Source organism: Chiloscyllium punctatum, chromosome 2, assembly GCF_047496795.1.
Source record: "Chiloscyllium punctatum isolate Juve2018m chromosome 2, sChiPun1.3, whole genome shotgun sequence".
NCBI lineage: Eukaryota > Metazoa > Chordata > Chondrichthyes > Orectolobiformes > Hemiscylliidae > Chiloscyllium > Chiloscyllium punctatum.
In genome coordinates, this window is record NC_092740.1 from 15984416 (window position 1) to 16008399 (window position 23984).

The 23984-nt window shown below is 41.6% G+C and overlaps 1 protein-coding gene across 3 annotated transcripts in view; it reads left to right on the plus strand.

Annotated features, from left to right (window-relative positions):
- The window catches only part of rgs12b (regulator of G protein signaling 12b), a 275051-nt gene that overhangs the window by 157225 nt on the left and 93842 nt on the right, over nt 1-23984 (plus strand). For 2 of the 3 annotated variants that reach the window (XM_072594296.1, XM_072594315.1), the window contains exons 9-14: nt 1784-1931; nt 6757-6872; nt 10063-10257; nt 12593-12666; nt 17735-17861; nt 20485-20523. In XM_072594296.1, the coding sequence (XP_072450397.1) occupies nt 1784-1931; nt 6757-6872; nt 10063-10257; nt 12593-12666; nt 17735-17861; nt 20485-20523 (699 nt within the window). The remainder of the gene's footprint in view (nt 1-1783; nt 1932-6756; nt 6873-10062; nt 10258-12592; nt 12667-17734; nt 17862-20484; nt 20524-23984) is intronic. The other variant, XM_072594306.1, reaches the window with a different exon arrangement.

Consider the following 23984-nt stretch of genomic DNA (forward strand, 5'->3'; position numbering starts at 1 on the left):
ACAATATGTGCAACTGTTCAAGTATGTCTCCTCCATAAAAAGCAGGACGACACTAACCCAACTATTACAACCCAATCAGTCTACTCTCAACCACCAGGAAGGTAATGAAAAGTTTCATTTGGTGTGCTATTAAGCAACACGTAATAAGCAGTAACCTGTTCTCTGACACCTCAGTTTGGATTCAGCCAGTGCAACTTGGCTTCTAGTTCAAACATGGAAGACAGTATAGAACCTGAGCTGGTTCTTTACACCATGGCATAATTTGACTGACTATGACATTAAGAAGCTCCAGCAAAACTGGGGTCAATGGAATAGAGTAGGAAACTTTCCACCTGTTGGAATCCTGGCACAAAGAAAGGTGGCTATGATTGAAGGTCAATCATCTTAAACAAGACATCACTATAGGAGTTCCTCAGATACTAAGTTCAACTATTTTCAGGTGCCTCATCAGTGACCTTACTTCAGGCATAAGATGCGGGAATGTTTGCTGAAGATTGTACAATGTTCAGCACCATTTGTGATTTACTGGATTAGTGGTGCTGGAAGAGCACAGCAGTTCAGGCAGCATCCAACGAGCAGCGAAATCGACGTTTCGGGCAAAAGCCCTTCATCAGGAATTTTACACCATTTGTGATTTGTCAGATACTGAAGCATTCAATGTACGTATGTGGCAAGACCTGGGCAGCATTCAACCTTGAAGAGATGTGTGGCAAGTAATATTTATAGCAGGCAAGTGCTAGGCAATTGAAGAGAGAATTTAGCTATCTCTACTGATATTCAGTGGTATTACTATCATTGAATTTTCCACTGTCAATATTTTGAGCATTACCACAGACCAAAAACTGAACTGGATCAGTAATGTCAATATTTTCGAGAGCAGGCCAAAGGTTGGGAGTTCAGTGACAAGTAACTCACATCCCGACAACTCAAAGGTTGGTTACTATCTACAAGTCAAAACTAGAGTGTGATGGATTGCTTTCCACTTGCTTAGATGAGTGCAGCTCTAGAAGTTTAACACAGTCCAGTACAAGCACCCTGCTTTATGGATTTCCCATCTACCACCAGCAACCATTCACTTTAACCACCATAAATGCGAAGTGTCAGCAGTGTGCACCATCTGCAACAACTTAGCAAAGTTCCTTAGATAACACCTTTCCAAACCTCTACCATTGGAAGGACAAGGACAGCACATGCATGGGAATAGCACCAGTTGCTAGATCTTCTCCAAGCCTTGCAGAAGCCTGACTTGGAAATAATCATTGTTTCTTTATTGTTGCTGAGTCAGATTCCTGGAACTCCTTTCCTAACAGCACTGTGGATGTCCCTAAGGACTGCAGCAATTCATGAAGGCAGCTTGCCACCACCTTCTCCAAGGCAATTAACATTTAGCAAGAAATGCTGGTCTGGCCAGCAAAGACCACATCCCATGATGTTGATGTTGATAGGAACTGAACAAACAGTAGCAACAGTTTTTACAGAACAGCTATGAAGTTGCAACCATTTTAATTTTTTACTGAACACAGGGCACTTGGGCAATTGTATATTTACTATTCTCTATGCTTAAGTATTTTCTTCAGTTTTTTTACATACTGTACATGAATATGTTCATGATAAAACTCAAAACTTCTAAAGAATGGTCATTGGACCCAAAACAATAACTCTTATTTCTTTCCATAGACGCTGTCAGACCTACTGAGATTTTCCAGCAATTTCTGTTTTTGTTGTTAAAGGTAATGTTCTAATTGCAAGCTTAATCCATCTGTATTTATTTTTGCTGTTCCAGTCCGGTTCAAGGATTAAATCATCCAGATTGCTACCCATTGAGCTTGAAGATGATAATAGCAACAAGAAGAGGGGAACATTTTTCTCGTGGTCACGGAGGAGCTTAGGAAGAACTCAGAAGAGAAAAGAGAATGGCGATTCACATGCTGGTGAATTTTGCTTACATATGTTGCAATGCTGCTAGACAGCCCGTTTTTATTTTTGAGAGAGGCTGTACACTTATCAAATCTGTGTATTGAGGGGTGGTGATAGGTTGGAGAAGCTGGGTGTCATCGTCCTTGTTGAGAGTGTGGTGCTGAAAAATCACAGCAGGTCTGGCAACATCCGAGGAGCAGGAGGATTGATATTTTGGGCATAAGCCCTTCATCAGGAATGAGGCTTGTGGGCCGGGGTGGGGCTGAGAGATAAATGGGAGTGGTGTGGGGCTGGGGGACAGACAGCTGGGAATGTGATAGATAGATGAAGGTCTGGGTCAAAATGATAGGTCAGAAGAGAGGGTGGAGTGAATAGATGGGAAGGAAGGAAGATGGACAGGTAGGACTGCTCAAGGGGGTGGTGGCAAGTTGGAGGCTTGGGACTGGGTTAGGTTGGGGGATGGGAAATGAGGAAACTGGTGAAATCCACATTGATCCCATGTGGTTGCAGCATCCCAAGATGGAAAATGACGCATTCTTCCTTCAGGTATCAGGTGGGAAGGATTTAGCAATGGAGGAGGCCCATGGCCTACATGACCTTGGTGGAGTGAGACGGGGAGCTGCATGGGAATCAGCTATGTCTGCCTCTTCATCGGGTACATGGAACAATCCATCTCACAGCTTCACTGACACCGTTCCCCACCTTTTCTTCCGATACATCGATGACTGTATCGGCGCTACCTCGTATTCCCATGAAGAAGTTGAACAGTTCATAAACTTCACAAGCACCTTCCACTCTGACTTCAAATTCATCTGGACCATCTTGGACACCTGCCTCCCCTTCCTGGACCTCTCTATCTCCATCTCCGCCGACCGATTAAACAATGACATTTACTACAAACCCACTGACTCCCACAGCTACCAGGATTACACACCTCCTCTCATCCTACCTTCCGTAAAAACACCATCCCTTATTCCCAATTCCTCCACTACTGCTGCATCTGCTCCCAGGAGGACCAGTTCCATCCTAGAACATCCCAGATGGCAATTTCCCCTCTCACATGGTCAACGATGCCTTCCAGCGCATCTCCTCCACTTTGCGCTCTCCTGCCCTTGAACCCCTCCACTCCAATCGCAACAGGGGTAGAATTCCCCGGCCCTCACCTTCCACCCCACCAACCTCCGCATACATTGCATCATTCTCCACCACTTCAGTCACCTGCCCCTCATCCCCACCCCCTCCCATTTATCTTTCAGACCCATGGCCCACAAGCCTCATTCCTGATGAAGGGCTTATGCCCGAAACGTTGATTTTCCTACTCCTTTGATGCTGCCTGACCTGCTATGCTTTTCCAACAGCACGCTTTTAACTATCATCTCCAGCATCTGCAGTCCTCACTTTCTCCTTCATCGTTGTTGAACAAAGAAAATAGTGGAAGATTTGATAGAGTTATACAAGATTATGACAAACATACTTAATGTGAACAAGGGTAAATCTCTCCCTTTAGCTGATGATAAATGGGCTAGGAGAGACAGGTTTACAATTTTGTGCAAGAAATGAAGGGGAACTTTTGTAGTGAATAGTGATGACCTGAAACATGCTGCCCATGAACATTGTCTAGGTGGAAACAATGATTTCAAAAGCAATTTGGATTGACACTTGGAAGGAAATAAAGCTGCGTGGTTAAGGGGATCAAGTTGGGGAGAGTTGTTCCTGTACAGCTGCAATACTGACATCCAGCCAAAAATGTACAAAATAGCCCAGATATGTCCTGTACACAAAAAGGACAACTCTAACCTGCTAGTTACGAGTGTGTCAGTCTACTCTCAATCGTCATTAAACTAATCAAAATGCCATCAAAGGTGCTATCAAGCAATACTTGTTTAACAAAAGCCTGCTCACTAATGCTCAGTTTGGTTTTGGCCACTCAACTCCTGACCTCATTGCAGCTTTGACTCAAACATGAATAAAAAAGCTGAATTCCAGAGGTGAGGTGAAAGTGATTTTATCTTTATTACCAATGACTTCAAGGCAGTATTTAACTGAATGTAGTATCAATCTCTATAAAGGATCTGCAAGCAGGGATAAAATGTAACACAGCAAAGTTTTCATGATACGAAAATAGGTGGGAAAGTAGCCAATGATGAGGCGATAAAGAATTTGCAGGTGGATGTTGAGAGGCGAAGAGAATGGACCAAAATCTGGCAGATGGACTTTAATGTGAATGAGTGTGGGTTTGTCCATTTTGGCTGGAAAAACAAAGGGCAAATTATTATTTAAATAGGAAGCAGATTCAAAGTGTGTCCATGCAGGGATTTCAGTGTCTTTGTGCATGAACCACAGGACGTGGGTATGGAGGTGCATCATATAATAAGAAAAGCAAATGGAATCCTGGAAAAGGAATGGATTTTAAAAGTAAAGAAGTGTTGTTAACCACATCTGTATATTGTCTAGTTTTGATTTCCTTAGTTGAGGAACTTTGTGGTGGCACTGGAGGTAGTTCAGAGGTGGTTCATAAGATTGATTCCAGAGATAAAGGGGCTGCCTTCCGGGGAGCAGTTGAATAGCTTGGGTTTGTACTCGCTGGAGTTCAGAAGAATCGAGAGGGATGTGATTGAGATATATAAGATACTAAAGCAATTGATAAGGTGGATGTTGAATAGATATTCCCCCTTATGGGACAGTCTCAAACAAGAGAGCATAGATATAGAGTGAGAGGAAGTAGTTTCAAAACTGACATGAGGAGAAACTACTTCTCTGAGAGTTGTGAAGCTGTGGAACTCAGTGCCACAGAGTGCAGCGGAGGCAGAATCAATCAATAGATTCAAGAAAGAAATAGAGATGTTTCTGATGAAAAGCGGAATAAAGGGCTATGGGGAGCAGGCAGGAAAGGGGTGTTGAGACTAGGATAAGATCAGCCACCATCATGTTAAATGGCGGTGCAGGCTCGAAGGGCTGAATTGCCTACTCCCGGTCCTAAGTTCTATGTTCCTATGTTCAAGGAGTCCTAGCAATGAGAATTGGGGAGAAGACTGGTTGGTGTCTATGTCGCACAAAGGAAGATGGTTGTGGTTATTGGAGATCAGTCATCTCCACTCTAGCACATTTCTGCAGGAGTTCCTCAGCGAAATATCCTGGGCTGAACCATTTGCTGCTTCATCAATGCCTCCATTACAAGATCAGAAGTCGGGATGTTCACTGATGATTGCATAATTTTCAACACTGTTCACAACTCCTTAGATACTGACCATGTCTAAATTTAACAAGATCTGGACAGTGTTCACGTTTGGGCTGACATGTGGTGAGTAACATTTGTACCACAAAAGTGCCAAGCTTATGACCATTTAGGGGAAGCGGTAGCACAGTATTGATATCATAGACCTAGTATTCCAGATCTCCAAGCAAAGCCAACATCTATGGATGCCTACATCCATGGATGCTTACATCCATGAATGAATAAAAAGTCATCTTCAACAAGAAGGAATCTAATCATCATCCCTTGACATTAACTGGCTTTACCATTGCTAAATCCCCCTTTATCATCATTCTGGGTGTTGCCATTGACCAGAAACTTAACTGAACTGGCCATATAAATACTGTGGCTACAAATACAGGTCAGAAGCAGGGAACCCTGCAGCAAATAACTCACTTCCTAATTCTCTAAATCTATTTACAAAGCACAAGTAAGAAGTGAGTCAGAGTGGTATCTCATTCTGTGCTATGTCAATTAATCATGGGCAGAAAGGAAGGAGATTGTAACACATATAGATAAACGATAAGTTTATTTACATGTGTTACAATCTCCTGTCCTTTTTGTAGCATTTTTTGCTGTTATGTATACATTTAGCCTCCATATCTTTGCACCCCTTATCTAAGTCATTGATGTAAATTGTAAAAAGGCTTTGGCTGCAGCACTAACTTCTGTGGGACTTAGTCATTATATCCTCCCTTTCTTGCAGGTGGTAGAGGTTATGGGTTTGGAAGTTGCTGTTGGAAGAGTGAGCGTGAATTGCTGCAATCCATCCATCTATCAAATGTGTATTGGTAATGGGGTGACAGAGTGTTTAAAATACTGGATGCAGTGCCAAACATTTGGGCAGTTTTATCCCAGATGATGTTAAGGTTCTTGAGTTTTGTTGAAGTGCAGTGATACACTAGGGCGTATTCCAGGACACATTTAATTTGAAGACAGTCTTTGGGAAGATAGAAGGTGAGTTAGTCATCGCAGAATTCCTAGCCTCAGACTTGCTGTTGTAGCCATGGTATTTATATGGTATTTATATGGCTAATTCAGTTCAGTTTCTGGTCAGCAGAGCTCCCATGATGTTGATAGTGGGGGATTCAGTGATGGTAATGCCATTTAATTGCTATTTGTGGAATTTTCTGCGTGAAAGTTGATTGCTCTGTTTTAACAACAGTCGAAAAAAAAATTTTGCAAAGCACTTTGTGGCATCGTGCGCTTGTGCAAGGTAGTGCATTATTACAATTCTTTCTTCACTTCATTTGCTGATGATGAAAAATTGCCTCTTGGTAATAAATGGAAGTTTTTTGATAGAATGGAAAATGTCCAGAAACAATTATGTGTTCTGAATGGGGAAAAAAATAAGGATAGAAAGGCCTTCAATGAAATCTTATTGCCTGAATAAAGTTCACAGACGCTACCTTTTAGTACACTATTTCTACTAAACCACATTACCTTATCTTGCATTTGTTAAAAGAAGTGCGAGTTCATAATTCATGAGGCTACGAAAGCAGTTCTCTGTTGTTTTACATACTCTAGAGGATTGTAGGAAATACTTTTACGTTCTTAAAATATGCATTCTTTCTCTCACTTGCTAGACCTGTCGGAAAATAATGGACTGTCTCAGTGGCGTTGTGAATCATTTGGCTCCATGTCATCTTCCACTAGCACAGAGGGGATGGCTTCCGGCTGTCCAAGAAACAACAAACACGAGGTTAGTGCAAATTAAACAGAAACATGGGAGTAGTCCCACAGCACACATTTGGTAGTACTGGAGGATCTGAAGCATGATTACAGTTTGAAAACATTTCCTTAGATGAATAGATATTTGCCAACTCCAGATCATTTACAGGAAATAATCTGTTTATATCTATTTCAAAGTTAATTTGAAGAAAAGGAGTTGGGTGACGTATGCTGGTTTAAGTCTGTGTACCATACAGTTTAGGACAACCCTGGGATTGACATCTGCTTTGTGCTCATGCCAGTTCAGGGAATGGAGAATAGCCAAACTTGGCTCGGCTTCATTGCTTCAGAGGAGCACTGTTGTCAAATTGTGGAGTAGGCTGATGTCTGTTGTATTGGCTGCTCACAGTGTAGTCATCTTTACATTGGTGAAACCAAAAACAGAAAAAACAGTCACTCTTCTGCTGTGCCCTGAAGAATAACCCTGAACTTCCAATTGCGTACATTTCAATAAACCACCTTTTGCCCATGCTAATATTTCAGTTCTTGGTCTGTTGCAAAGTTCCTACAAAACTCAATGCAAGCTGGAGGAATGACAGCCTCTGGGACTCAACATTGAATTCAATAACTCCAGAACTCTGTCCTCCATTTTGATTACATGCCACCCTGTCACCGACTGTCTCATGTTTATGCCTTGTTTGTTTTTGCTTTTGCCTTTTAATTCGAGCCATGTTGTACAAGTAACTTTAGATTCTTGGATTTTGGAGGGCCGTGCCTACTGTGTGACCTCAGATTAGACAAGCTGCCAAAGTCCAGCAGCTTCAGCAGCTCCTTGGTATCTGGGCCCACTTCAATCATCTCAGGAACATAGTTATCCCTCCTCTCCCGCTTTTCTTTCTGCAGTTTGATAGTGATGCCTCTGACGGGTCCACGCTGAATACAATCATTAAGTGTGTCACATAACCTGCAATTTTGATGCAAAGTTTCTTGCTGGGAATTATGATAATTTCCTCGCAAACGTTCTTGGTGGTGTGGAAGTTATTGACTAGGCAGGTGCAGTGTTTCTCGATTATCACTTGAGCAGCTTTCTTGACTATCTCAGTCCTGACCCAACCCATCTTGGACCTATTGTGTCCTTTTCACAACTATGATTCACACCTATTTTTTATCTCTATCTCTCCTTTACCACCATAAGCACATCCTTTGCCTTTTGCTCTGGGCAGGCTAACCATTTGTTCCTCTCATTTCACCTCCCCCTGTCAACAACATAAAAAAGATGATTTTCCAGACTCTTCCAGTTTTCAAGAAGAGTCATATCGGACTTGAAACGTTAATTCTGTTTCTCTCCGCATAGATGCTAGCAGACCTGCCAGGTTTTTCCGGTATTTTCTGTTTTTACTCTAAGCTGATATTAGGATGATCACTTGGATGAGGTCCTGGAAGTATTCTAGCTTAAAACTTCAAAGTAAAACCCACAAAGGACTGAAAACCTTTAGGAGAAAAGGGCATACTATCACTGAAAAAATGCCGAGGAGATATGTTTTTATGACCAAATTTTTACTTCTTATTCTAGAATCATTTTAATGTTGACTGCCCAGGACACACATGAGCTTCATAAAAGGCAGACCACACTTACTGAATTTAGTTGGAAGTTTTGTTTAAGTAATAGAAAGTTGAAGAAATGCTGGCTATGGATTATGTCAATATGGTTTTTGCAAAGTAACTGTTAAAAGGCTATTAACAAAATTGAGGTCTATTGATTAGGGAGTGGGAGTCAATGGATAAAAATAGTTGGTTTAACATTAGACAAGAGTGAGTTTTGATAGGTAGTTGTTTTTCAGGCTGCATGATGACTGTGGTATTCCTGAAGGTCCAGTGCTAGAACCACTGTGTTTTATGCTGCATATAACTAATTTGGATATTGGAACACAGTAAAATTTCAAAACTTGCTAGAGATACAAAACTTGCAGGTACAGCAAACATTGAGAAAAATACCAGGCCACTGCAATAGAACATAGATAAGTAAGCAGAGTGGGCAGATATTGGCAAATGGAATTTAATACATAGAGGATGCATTTTTGCACAAGGGATTGCGAAATACAATTTATATTTGATGGCACAGTTTTAGAGAAAGGGACAGAGGAACTTTGGGGTTCTTGTGCATACATCATAGGAGACAGTGCTTATTGAGAGTATAGTTAGCAAGCATATGGAATCTCACACTAACTCTCGCTCTCTAACCCAATACCCTCAACTTTGTTAATGGCTTTTTAAGTAGTAATTTGTCAAATCTGTGTAGACACAAATTAACTTTATATGCAGTAGAGGGAATGGTCTGGAATTTACCGCCTATGAGCATGGTGGAGGTTGAGATGGGTTTAAAAAGAAATTTATTCAAAATTATTCGGGCTTCAAAATTGGTAGCTTGCTCCCATTTTGCAAAAAGATGATTTGCAGGTAATTGAGTTTGTTAACAGCCATTTGACCTAAATGTTGCACTGCTGAAGCCATAAAAGGGTTGGCACAGGCAGGACAGTTTAATCAGAAAAGTGAAAATTGGAGGGGCTTGCCTTGTATCTCTGTTTATCATTTACTGGCTAGCCATCAACTTTGTTTTCCCATCTCTCTCCCTAGACTCCCAATCATCCCTAAATATAAAAATAACTGCATTTTTCTGGTTCCGAATGCTATGTCTACCTTTATCCTTGGCCTTGTTGCAGTCCCAGCAATGTCCACAGTTTGGTTCTGGCACTGCTGAAAGTGCTAAAGCTGCTGGCCAGTCAAGTTGGTGGGAACTGTTGAGATTATGAAACATCCCTCCGTTATTGCTGGAGGGCATTCTCGTTCCACATAGATCCATTGACATCTGCTGTTTCATCTAAATGAGAAAGCAATATCTTCCACCCCACTTTACAGCCCTATATCAAATACTTTGCTATATTTTTTCAGAAAAAATAAGCTAGACAGCTCAAAGCACACTCTGTTTAAAATAGCAAGTGAGATATTTTAAAAAGTCTTTAGCTTAGTGTATTTTTCACTTATTTTCAAAAACAATTTGTGTTGATATTGTTTATTTGTGTTTTAGTTCTATTCATGTTATAATAGCTGAAAAAATATTACAAATAAAATTAATACTGATTTAGGATCTACTGGCATCAATTGTGTTCCAGTTTGTTACTCTTAGTATTTCAACCTGACTGAAGATCTTCTTTCTCCAAAAGAACGTTTCTACAAAAGAATCTGTGACAGAGAGAGAGAAGCGCTCAAAACACTGCACCGTGAGTCTGCCGGATGGTTCCTTGCACACAGTTTCAATCCAAACCGGTGTTTCTATTAGAGAACTGTTGACAGAGCTTTGTGAGAGGCTGCAAATTCAGTTAGCTGCTGTAGATCTCTTTCTGGTTGGAGGTGACAAGGTATGTAATATGCATCTTCTGATGATAGTGTGAATGATGTCAATGATGGTAGGATTGTGTTTAGAGTTTTGCATGCCCCATAGAGTGCCAGTGAAGAATGGAAAGTGGATGGCAGTTATAAAGGAGTGCAGCAGCTTAAGGAGAGATTGTGATATAAAGGGCAACAGTAATGTTACTCCTTATTCAGTCGTGAGTTGTGGATGTCATTGACTGAGCGAGCAATTATTGCCCATTCCTAACTGCCATTTGAACTGACTGCTTCTGGGCCATTTCAACAATCAACCACATTGTTGTGAGTCTGGAGTCACATGTAGGCCAGACCAGGTAAAGACAATAAATTTCCTTCCTTCAAGACATTAGTGAACCAGATGGGATTTTTATAATGATTGACAATGATTACATCGTTGGCTGGATGCTACACCACACCAATGTGTAATATCACTGGATTAAAAATCCAGGTACCCCAGTTAATACCCTGGAGACATTGATTCAAATCCCATCAAGGGGAATTTAAATTTGATTAATAGAAATAAAATCTGGATTGAAAGCTGGTCTTTATCGTGACTGTGAAACTATCATCAATTGTTGCAAAAACCCATTTGTTTAACTATGTCCTTTAGGACATCCTTACCCAATCTAGCCTACATGTGATTCCAGATCCACATCACAGTGAATGGTTCTAAAATGGCCTAGCAAGCCACTCAGTACGAGGGAAGTTTGGGCTTAGCTGCAAATACTGAAAAATACTTTTTCAGCAACATACACATCTATGGAAGAGTGAGGAAAAAAATTAAAACGGAAATTCGAATGGCGGTAACAATGAAGAGAGGAAAATAAATGGCATCAAAGGAAAAGTAGAACCAAAGTGAGCAGGAAACTGCTGTGAAAGTAGGATTGGGTCGGGAGCATGAGTGGAAATTGGATTTTTTCAAAGAATTTAGGGGAGAGGCACAAATTCCAACTTGAGAGAGAGTGCCAGAGTAATTGGAGTATGAAAGAGATATGGCCAGCCTTTATTCATTGTGGAGAAATAGAGGCAGTTTGAACTGACACAGAAGAGAAAATGCTCCTGATTGGGAGGGGAGAGAAAGAATAATACAAGTAACGGAGTAGATTTAAGCAGGAGAGGAGTTCAAGTTTGAATTGCGGAGGAAGAACAATAGCTTATCACAAGGGTTCTTGGCACTGACCTCTCTTAAAATGCACCATCAGTTTGTTCTTTGATAATGCAAGGTTAAGTTACAAATTCCATCTAATAACCTGTTGTCATATGTGTAACATTGAGTAATTGACTCTTTTGAATCAGTTTGAACCTTCTTTACTTATTTTTCTGATTATCATACACTGTTGTGACAAATGTAATTGTTAATTCTGGGAGAATCACTATTGCTAAATTATCAGATTGCTTATCAGACATTTAATACGGGATGAACATAAATTTCCTTCCATTAAATATAGGGAAGACTGAACCCATTGTTTTCGGTCTCACTTGTGTTTTTGTTTCAATTTTTTCTATTCCCTAGCTACAGATTCCATTCCTGTCCCTGGCAACAGTTTGAGATTAAACTAACCTATTTGAAATATTGATGTCACGTCTGATTGTGAGATGAACTTATGAAATCATATTCGAAGCAAAACCCAAAACTGCCTATTTCATCACTCGTCAGCTTTGTGTAATCTTCATGTCTTTAGATTTATCTCCAGATTTGACTGATCTAATGTACTTGTCCACATTCCATCCTCTCTAACCTTGAGGTCATTCAAACCTCTTATCTGTGCCTTAACATGCATCAAGTCCTGTTGCCATGCATACCTGTGCTTGCTGATCTACATTGACTCTTGGTCCACCAATATCCAGATTTTGAAAAATTCATCTTGTTTTCAATCTTTGTGTCCTCACCTGGCCCTATCTCTGTAATCACATCCAACCCAATAGTCAGCGGAGATCTGTGCTCTTGTGCAACCCAAAGTTAATTGTTGTATCAGAAGTGCCAATGCACTTCAGTGCTTAGACCCAAACTCTAGAATTGCTGAGCTACTTTTTCTCATCTCTACCTTCCTTTCTACTTTTAAGATATTCTTCCAAGCTTTCTTATGGCACCAAAGTTTTGGTCATCAGACCCAATATCTTACATGGCTTCGTATTATATTTTGTTTCTTTGTTCACTTTATGGTCCAGTGAAATAACTTGCAGCATTTAATTAGGTTAAATATGCTATCCAAACAAATTGCTGTTAAGAAGGCATATTGTCGATAAGAGTTTTGGGTCATTTTATTGCTTGCTGTTTTGTTGAACATTTTGTCACTGTTCTCTTGTATTGTGATTGTTTTGAAGCCTCTTGTACTTGATCAAGATTGCAACACATTGAACTCACGAGAGATTCGATTAGAAAAGCGTACACTATTTCGGTAAGTTAGCAAGTTGTTATGATTGAGATGTGGCACAAGAGTAGGCTATTCAGCCTGTCAAGTCTGTTCTGCCATTCTTTAGATTGCAGCTGAACTGTATCTTAAGTCTGTCTACTTTGGTTCCCTAACACTTAATTTACCTTGCTTCACAGAAATCCATCAGCCTCAGTTTTGGAGGCAAGAGAGGCAAGGGAGTGGCATTTTTGATAAGGGATAGCATTACAGCTGTACTGAGGGAGGATATTCCCGGAAATACATCCAGGGAAGTTATTTGGGTTGAACCGAGAAATGAGAAAGGGATGATCACCTTATTGGGATTGTTTTATAGACCCCCTAATAGTTAGAGGGAAATTGAGAAACAAATTTGTAAGGCGATCTCAGTTATCTGCAAGAATACTAGGGTGGTTATGGTAAGGGATCTTAACTTTCCAAACATAGACCAGGACTGCCATAGTGTTAGGGGTTTAGATGGAGAGGAATTTGTTAAGTGTGTACAAGAAAATTTTCTGATTCGGTATGTGTGTGTACCTGCTAGGGAAGGTGCAAAACTTGACCTACTCTTGGGAAATAAGGCAGGGCAGGTGACTGAGGTGTCAGTGGAGGAGCACTTTGGGGCCAGCGACTGTAATTCTATTAGTTTTAAAATAGTGATGGAAAAGGATAGACCAGATCTAAAAGTTGAAGTTCTAAATTGGAGGAAGGCCAATTTTGATGGTATTAGGCAAGAACTTTCAAAAGCTGATTGGGGGCAGATGTTTTAAGGCAAAGGGATGGCTGGAAAATGGGAAGCCTTCAGAAATGAGATAATGAGAATCCAGAGAAAGTATATCCCTGTCAGGGTGAAAAGAAAGGCTGAGTCAAGATTAGAGTGGTGCTGGAAAAGCATAGCAAGTCAGGTAGCATCCGAGGTGCAGGAAATTCGACGTTTCAGGCAAAAGCGCTTCAGAAATGAAGGGCTTTTGTCTGAAACGTTGATTTTCCTGCTCCTCAGATGGTGCCTGACCTGCTGTGCTTTTCCAGCACCACCCTAATCTTAACTCTGATACTCACTTTCGCCGGAAAAGAAAAGGCTGGTAGGTGTAGGGAATGCTGGGTGACTAAAAAAATTGAGGATTTGGTTAAGAAAAAGAAGGAAGTGTATGTCAGGTATAGGCAGGAAAGATTGAGTGAATCCTTAGAGTATAAAGGCAGTAGGATTATACTTGAGAGAGAAATCAGGAGGACAAAAAGGAGACATGACATAGATTTGGGAATTAGAGTTAAGGAGAATCCAAAGGGTTTTTACAAATACATTAAGAATAAAAGGGTAACCGGGGAGAGAATAGGGCCCCTCAAAGATCAGCAAGGCGGCCTTTGTGTGGAGCCACAGGAGATAGGGGAGATACTGAACGAGTATTTTGCATCAGTATTTACTGTGAAAAAGGACATGGAAGATATAGATGCAGGGGAATAGATGGTGACACCTTGAAAAATGTCCTTATTACGGAGGAGGAAGTGCTGGATGTCTTGAAACACATAAAAGTGGGTAAATCCCCAGGACCTGATCAGGTGTACCCTAGAACTCTGTGGGAAGCTAGGGAAGTGATTATTGGGCCTCTTGCAGAGATATTTGTATCATCGATTGTCACAGGTGAGTTGCCAGAAGACTGGAGGTTGGCCAAAAAGGAAGCCGCTGTTTAAGAAGGGCGGTAAGGACAAGCGAGAGTATTATAGACCATTGAGCTTGACATCAGTGCTGGGCAAGTTATTGGAGGGAATCTGGAGGGGCAGGATGTACATGTATTTGGAAAGGCAGGAACTGATTTGGCATAGCCAACAAGGCTTTGTGCATGGGAAATCATGTCTCACAAACTTGATTGAGTTTTTTGAAGACATAACAAATAGGATTGATGAGGGCAGAGTGGTGGACGTGATCTATATGGACTTTAATAAGGCATACAACAAGGTTCCCCATGGGAGACTGGTTAGCAAGGTTAGATCTCATGGAATACAGAGAGAACTAGCCATTTGGATGCAAAACTGGCTCAAAGGTAGAAGACAGAGGGTGGTGGTGGAGGGTTGTTTTTCAGACTGGAGACCTGTGACCAGTGGAGTGCCACAAGGATCAGTGCTGGGTCCTCTACTTTTCATCATTTACATAAATGATTTGGATGTGAGCAAAAGAGGTATAGTTAGTAAGTTTACAGATGACACCAAAAGGTGTAGTGGACAACGAAGAAGATTACCTCAGATTACAACAAGATCTTGATCAGATGGGCTAATGGGCTGAGATGTGGTACGGTGGTGTTTAATTTAAATAAATGTGAGGTGCTGCATTTTGGGAAAGCAAATCTTAGCAGGACTTATACACTTAATGGTAATGTCCTAGGAAGTGTTGCTGAACAAAGAGACGCTGGAGTGCAGGTTCATAGCTCCTTGAAAGTGGAGTCGCAGGTAGATGGGATAGTGAAGAAGGCATTTGGTATGCTTTCCTTTATTGGTTAGAGTATTGAGTACAGGAGTTGGGGGGGGGGTCATGTTGCGACTGTACAAGATATTGGTTAGGCCACTGTTGGAAATTTGCATGCAATTCTGGTCTCCTTCCTATTGGAAAGATGTTGTGAAACATGAAAGGGTTCAGAAAAGATTTACAAGGGTTGGAGTACCTGAACTACAGGGAGAGGTTGAATCGGCTGGGGCTGTTTTCCCTGGATTATCAGAGGCTGAGGGGTGACCTTACAGAGGTTTATAAAATCTTGAGGGGCATAGATAGGATAAATAGACAAAGTCTTTTCCCTGAGGTGGGGGAGTCCAGAACTCAAGGGCATAGGTTTAGGGTGTGAGGGGAAAGATATAAAAGAGACCTAAGGGGCAACTCTTTCACGCAGAGGATAGTGCGTGTATGGAATGAACTGTCAGAGGAAGTGGCGGAGGCTGGTACAATTGCAACATTTAAAAGCCATCTGCACGGGTATATGAACAAGAAGAGTTTGGAGGGAAAAGGGCCGGGTGCTGACAAGTTGGACTAGATTGGGTTGGGATGTCTGGTCGGCATGAACAAATTGTTTCCGTGCTGTACATCCCTATGACTCTATGCTGAATTGACTCAAACAGCTGTTTGAGAGCGGAGGAGGAGAGGAGTTCATAGATTTCCAGTGTTTGTGATGTAAAAAAGTGCAATGTGAATCAAACATGATCCATAAATTCTATAGCCAATAAATCTGTATTGTTTAAGTTTCTATTTGAAGCATCCTGTCATTTGTATATACCGATGGGAGCTGCCTTTTCCTGATACTTTGTGGTTACCATAATGGGAATCGATTTAGTCAAGATGATGAGTATGAATGTAGGGCTGGCTTTTCGAACCAAGATTCTGGGAATCATTTTGACAACTTATCTTAATTAATGATTCTCTACCGTTGTCTTTTACTTTCAGATCAGTTAAATTCAGAGACTCCATAAACTTGCATTCCTGTCAAAACGGTTTTGTATTTGCAATAATAGGAGTTGATCAGTGTAGGCTAGATTGATTGATTGATTGCTTTATTGATTGATTTGATGCTAATTTTAAAACTGAGAATGATGCAGTTTTATTATCCAAAGGTATTAAGTTAGGCTGCATATCAATCACAATCATATTGAATGCCTACTATTTTTCTCTTTTAAGATGCTGTCTAACCTGCTGAGTATTTTCCACATTTTCTGTTTTGAATTCAGATATCCAGCACTTGCAGTAGCTTATTTTTGTAAGGAAAAGTAATATTCAGTGCTGCATAATACTATTCTTATCAAATAGTACATGCAGCTTTAAGCTTAACTGAGTGATTTCTACTTCTATATTTCTGGGGAACCACACCAGCCAAGGGCAAATAGAGGTGGGCAATGAATGCTGGCCCAGCCAGTCTTGCCAATGTTGCACAAATGAATAAGAAAACAAAAAAATGCATTGTAACCCCAAAGAGACTACTCCATCCCAGCATCCATGAAAAATTGGGCTATAATCAAACAAATGTAGACCATAAGACATAGGAGCATACGTAAGGCCAGTCAGCCCATCAACTTTGCTCTACCATTTAATCATGATTGATAAGTTTCTCAATCCCACTCTCCAGCTTTCTCCCTGTAACCCTTGATCCCCTTGATACTCAAGAACCTATCCAACTCAGTCTTAAATATGACTTTGGTCAGCATGGTGGCTCAGTGGTTAGCACTGCCGCCTCACAGCGCCAGGGACCCGGGTTTACTTCCAGCCTCAGGCGACTGTGTGGAGTTTGCGCATTCTCCCGTGTCTGCGTGGGTTTCCTCCAGGTACTCCGATTCCCTCCCACAATCCAAAGATGTGCAGGTTAGGTCAATTGGCCATGCTAAATTACCCATAGTGTACAAGGTTGTGTAGGTAGGGTGTATTAGTTAGGAGTAAGTATAGGGTAGGGGAAAGGACCTGAGAGGGTCACTCTTCGGAGGGTGGGTGTGAACTTGTTGGGCCGAAGGGCCAGTTTCCACACTATAAGGATTGTAATTCTAATTCTAATCAATGACCTGGCCTCCACACTCTTCTGTGGTAATGAATTCCATAGATTCGCCACTCTCTGGCAGAAGATGTCTCTCCTTCTCTCTGTAAACTTATTTCATGTTTGAACCTTACCATCAATGTCCTATCCGTATGAGCTTGGACATGATTTCAGCCTAGGTCCCAAAACTATTTTTTACTTTTACTCTGTCCATTTATGATAATTGAAGCGGATTGATGCAGTATGATAATCTAGTACATCAGATATCCACATGCTGTGCCAGAGATCTAAGAATGCAAGTCCTTTTTCATGCATTTTTACTCAAGGATCTTGTTCTTTGTGCCTTTGCATTAAGGTACTGGTGAAATGTTACCAGACATGTATGCTCTTTTGGTTGCACTATGCAAATTACTCAAATACATTTGATAGGGATCATTGCAATCAACAAAATAGAGAAAAATCAAAGTTATAATAGTTTTCTCAATATTTTGTTAAAATGTTTGGCTCATGACAATACCCCAGCTGTTTGGTTGAAAATTTTTGGTTGAATAATGGCATATGCTTTCTTTTGCTTTCAGGCTGGATCTAGTTCCTATAAATAGATCAGTCGGTTTAAAGGCCAAACCCACCAAACCAGTGACAGAGGTGCTTCGGCCAGTGGTGGCAAAATATGGCTTGAATCTCAATGATCTAGTAGCTAGAATTGTAAGTAAATGAAAATAAGATAAAAAGAAACTACTTCAATTTCTCAGCAGATCTCATCATTTTGTTCAGAAATGGTCAGCGTTTTGCTTGGAGTGAGTTTCTTTAAAGTGCCATGACTATTATCCAGGTTGTCAACATCAAGTTTGTGAACAGTGCAATTGCACAGTCAGCAGTAAATCAACGAGGATGATTGGCCATACCATTTGGGAGAACTTTCTGATCTTTTATAAGTCGTATCATGGGGCCTTTAACATCAGTTTGGCCACCTGGAGCTGAAATTGGCAACTTAGTTTAATGAGTTAGTTGAAGGGCAGCACCTTCAACTTCCTCAATTAGTATACTAGTGACAAATTGGACTCGAGCCCATTACTTTCTGACTGAAAAGGGAAGAGAGACACAACTTGAATTAAACAGACTTTGAGTTTTGAGGGAATTCTGAAAAGTTCATTTCTCTTTTGTATAGTAGCTGCCTTGTTATAAAGCTATTGCAGCACACATGGGCCTTTTGATTCCATGTGGACTCTCTGTGGGACAATGGAGTCAGCTCCTTTTCATAAGGGCATAAGAAACAAGAGCTGGAATTGACCAATCAGCCCTTTGATTCTGTACTTCTATTCAATATAATCATGATTGATCAGATTGTGTCCTCAACTCCACTTTCCTCCCTGCATTCCATGACCACTGAACTTTTGTAGATCAAAAGTCTGTCTAAATTAACTATCCAATGATCTAATCGCCACTGCTGAATACCTCTAATTATAAAGTCATTATCTGATTCATAACAACTTTTTCACTGTTATGAATGACACTGAAAAATCTATAATGCATGAATCCACATGCTCCTCTCTCCCGACACACATTCTTAAAATATCTCATTCTCTTAAAATTTTGAAGAATGAGAGGTGATTTTATTAAATCCTACAAAGTACCTGAAGAACTAGATAGGTAAGATACTGGGGAAATCTAAAACTAAGAGGCACAGTTTAAAGCTAAGGAAGATGCCTCTGGTTCAGACATGAAGAAGTATTATTTTATTCAGAAGGTTGCAAACTTTGGTTGAACTATAATGGGTCATTAGTGAACTGTGGAAGCTCAGTATTTCAATATGTTGAAGGTAGAGTTTGATAGGTTTCTGATTACCAGTGGTGTACAAGTTATGGCAGTAAAAGGCATTGAAGTGTATGATCAGCAGCATCATATTGAACGCCAGAGCAGGTTTGACAGGTTGGCAGATTTCTGTTCCTATGTTTCTCAGCTAGCTGTGGAGACATGGCAGTGATGTGTCACCAGAATATGCTCCCAACTGTAATCCAGTACCCACTGAGTTACAGTATTTGAGATGGTGGAGGGTGAAGGAGGCAGTCTTGCTGGTGAATCTTCTGAGGAATTTGTGGATGCGTCCTCAGAGGTAGAAGAGGAGATAATGTCCAGAGAAGGCAGCTCTCTTCAGAGTGGAAACTGTGCAGCTGCCATTGGTGCTTTCAGTAGACAAGAGAGAGGACAAATTGACAAATAGTGTTAGATGTTTGGGCATGTTTAGAATACATTCACAGTAGCTGTAATGGGAGAGCAGGACAGCACATGGAGTTTAAAAGGATGAGAGGGGACTTGTTTGAAATTTACAGAATACTGAGAGGCCTGGGTCAAATGGATGTGGAGAAGATGTTTCCAATGGTAGGAGAGACTAGGAGCTGAGGGCACACCCTCAGAGTGAAAGGACAACCCTTTCAAGCTGAGATGAGGAGGAATTTCTTTATCAGAGGGTAATGAATCTGTGGAACTCATTGCTGCAGAAGCATGTGGAGGCCAAGTCATTGAGTGTATTGAAGACAGAGAAAGATAGGACCTTGTTAGTAAGGGGATCAAGAGTTGCAGGGTGGAGGCAGGATAATGGGGCTGAGATATATATCAGCAATGATCAAATGGCAGAACAGACCTGATGGGCTGAATGGCCTGATTCTACTCCTATATCTTATGGTCCATGTAGGTTTATTCTTCTGGGTTACTTGAGCTCATGGAGCAAAATACTCCATGAAACTCCCTAAAATTGATGCTTTGCCGATGATCTTTGGTCGTCCTTTGTATCATCATAAAGCTTGGATAAATTGATCTTGGGCTTAATTTTGGGTGGTTGGTAGGGTCTTACCTACTGCATTAGTTTTGTGAGAGGCCTGATGATGTTAAATATCACAGTCTGCCTCATCAATGATTTCAGTATGCCAACTAACTGCATCTGCTAGACGCCCATGAATATCTCGGGATTGCAGATCAAAGGTGAGTAAGATAAGGGATTCACAGTAGGGGGCTAGAGGCAAAGAAAGAGATGTAGCTTTCAGCAGCCCCCTTTACAGTTCTGGGCCCCCAAACAAGGGTTCCCCACCTCTCCTCAGGAGACCACATCCTCATTTACCTAGAATACCTTTCCATCTGATTGTTCCAGTCTCTTTTTTTTTCAAAAGTTCATTCATGGGATATGGGCATCACTGACTGAGCCAGCATTATTGACCGTCTCTAGTTGCCCGGATGTGTAAAAGTAAATCCCCATAATTATCAACATACTAATCTGACCAACCCTTTTCATTTTCTCCTTTATATTCCATCTTAACATGTGGTTACTGACAAGGAATCTCACAAGAAATTGAGGGATATGGGGAGAGTGCGGGTAAGTGGCATTGATTAAGTGGTGGAATGGACTCGATGGGCTGAATGGCCTTACTTCCACTCCTATGTCTTATGGTCCTTACTGTAAGGAGGGTTGCACACCACACTCACAAGTGACTTATCCTTTCTCTATTTATAGAAACCAATGCTATATTCTGGTTTCCTGAACTTAGGTGATCCTTATTCATTGTGCTAATGCTATAATTAGTTAACAAAGCCATCTCTCTATCTTTTCCTAGCTTCCTTTCCTTCCTATCTGATTTCATTCCTGCAGCTATGTCTCTGTAATGGCTATCTCATTGTGCTCATTTATTTCTATTTGCACTATCAGTTCATCTATTTGTTGCAAATGCTATTCGCATTCAGAAACTGAGATTTTAGTTTTGTCCTTTTATTATTTATGTAACATTTTCCATATTTGTTTCTTGTTCTTAGATTTGTATGCTCCCCCTACCTGTCAAAATCTATTTATCATTCCTATTAACATCCTTCTTACTTGCCTTGTCTCTGCTTTTGATTAACCAAATCTTCCCAAGTTTGATCATTTGCCCTTACTATATAACTTAAAACTTTTTTTCTTTCCTTCGTTCTGTGACTTGCTTGAATATTGGGCCCAGCATACTTCAGATGTAGACCATCCCAATGGTGCAGCCTCATTTTCTCCAGTATTGATGCCACTGCCCCAAACTGGAAACCATTTCTGCTACACTAGTTTTTGAGCATAGTGGTAATATCAGTGGACTAATTATCCAAAACCCCAGGTGAATGTTCTGGTGACATTGCTTGGAATACCATGAAGGTACAATTAGAAGTCAATAGAAATTTGGTATTAAAATCTAGCCTAATGGCAGCCACGTAAACACTGTTGGTTATTGTAAAAATCCGTCTTGATCACTGATGTCTTTCAGGGAAGAAAAGCTGCTTTCACTATGTGCTCTAGTCTGCATGAGACTCCAGATCCACAGCAATGTGGTTTACTCTTAACTGCCTCTGAAGTGGCCTAGCAAGTCATTCAGTTCAAGCACAATTAGGGATGGGTGATAAATGCTGGCCGAGCCAGCAATACCCACATCCCATTATCTAAGTTCTAACCTTATGAGACTATACCAATTTGCATGTAGCTCAGATGATAATCCAGAGATTTTTGCCTTTGAGGAACTGCTTAAAGATGGAAGGGTGGCTCTGTAAATTAACGATGCTGTTAGCACAGTGGAGAGGGATGACCCAAGTTCAGGAGCTTCACCAATACATTCCACCCTGACCTTAAATTTACCTGGACCATCTCTGACACCTCACTCCCCTTCCTGGACCTCTCCATCTCCATTAATGACGACTGACTTGACACTGACATTTTTTACAAACCCACCGACTCCCACAGCTACCTGGATTACACCTCTTCCCACCCTATCTCTTGCAAAAATGCCATCCCGTATTCCCAATTTCTCCGCCTCCGCCGTATCTGCTCCCAGGAGGACTAGTTCCACCATAGGACACACCAGATGGTCTCCTTCTTTAGAGACCGCAATTTCCCTTCCCACGTGGTTAAAGATGCCCTCCAACGCATCTCGTCCACATCCCGCACCTCCGCCCTCAGACCCCACCCCTCCAACCGTAACAAGGACAGAACGCCCCTGGTGCTCACCTTCCACCCTACAAACCTTCACATAAACCAAATCATCCGCCGATATTTCCGCCAACTCCAAATAGACCCCACCACCAGGGATATATTTCCCTCCCCACCCCTTTCCGCCTTCCGCAAAGACCGTTCCCTCCGTGACTACCTGGTCAGGTCCACACCCCCCTACGACCCACCCTCCCAGTCTGGCACTTTCCCCTGCCACCGCAGGAACTGTAAAACCTGTGCCCACACCTCCTCCCTCACCTCTATCCAAGGCCCTAAAGGAGCCTTCCACATCCATCAAAGTTTTACTTGCACATCCACTAATATCATTTATTGTATCCGTTGCTCCCAATGCGGTCTCCTCTACATTGGGGAGACTGGGCGCCTCCTAGCAGAGTGCTTTAGGGAACATCTCTGAGACACCAGCACCAATCAACCACACCGCCCCGTGGCCAAACATTTCAACTCCTCCTCCCACTCTGCCGAGGACATGGAGGTCCTGGGCCTCCTTCACCGCCGCTCCCTCACCACTAGACACCTGGAGGAAGAACACCTCATCTTCCGCCTCGGAACACTTCAACCCCAGGGCATCAATGTGGACTTCAACAGCTTCCACATTTCCCCTTCCCCCACCTCATCCTAGTTTCAAACTTCCAGCTCAGCACTGTCTCCTTGACTTGTCCGGACTTGTCCGACCTGCCTATCTTCTTTTCCACCTATCCACTCCACCCTCTCCTCCTTGACCTATCACCTTCATCTCCTCCCCCACTCACCCATTGTACTCTATGCTACTTTCTCCCCACCCCCACCCTCCTCTAGCTTATCTCTCCACACTTCAGGCTCACTGCCTTTATTCCTGATGAAGGGCTTTTGCCCGAAACGTCGATTTCGCTGTTCGTTGGATGCTGCCTGAACTGCTGTGCTCTTCCAGCACCATTAATCCAAGTTCAGGAAGCCAAGTTATAGCAGTGATTTATGTAAATAAATATATTATTTTGCATAGCTCTTCATGCTGATTTTGCTGAACTTCTTTACTTGTCCTGCCTATGTTGTTGACACCCAAAAGGGGAACCAGTGGTTAATTGATAATGCTACTAGAGTCCAGAGTCCAGAACCCCAGGCCAAATTCTCAGGATATGGGTTGAAGTCCCACCCATGCAAAATGGCACAATTAGAATTCAATAAGAATTTGTAATAGATAGGGGACCTAATGGCAGCCATGCAACTACTGTCAATTGCTGGTAAAACCCATCTAGTTCACTAATCTCCTTTTAGGGAAGGAAATTTGTTATCCTTATCTGGTCAGATCTACATGTGACCCTAGACCTAACAATGTGGTTGACTCATAACTGTCCTCTGGGTAATAACTGCTGGTCATGAATGATTTAAACAAAATCCCATGATGACTGGATCCTCCCCTCTAACTGCAGGTCCCTCTGTAGCCATAAGAAAATGTACTGAGACCTAGCACAGCTCTAGGGACTCTCAGTCTTTGCTTTTTTAAAAATTTATTCATGGGACATGGGCATTGCTGGCTGGCCACCATTTATTGTCCATCCCTAGTTGCCCTTCAGAAGGTGGTGATGAGCTGCCTTCTTGACCTACTGCAATCCAGGATTTTCACTCAGCGATGTATTTCCAAGTCAGGTTGGTGAGTGACTTAGGCGGGAACTTGCAGGTGGTGCTGTTTCATGTACTTGTTGCACTTGTCTTTCTAGATGGAGGTGGTCATGGGTTTGGAAGGTTTTGTTTAAGGATCTTTGGTGAATTTCTGCAGTACATTGTATAGGTAGTACACTCTGCTGCTACTGAGCGTCAGTGGTACTTCAGAGAACAGTCGA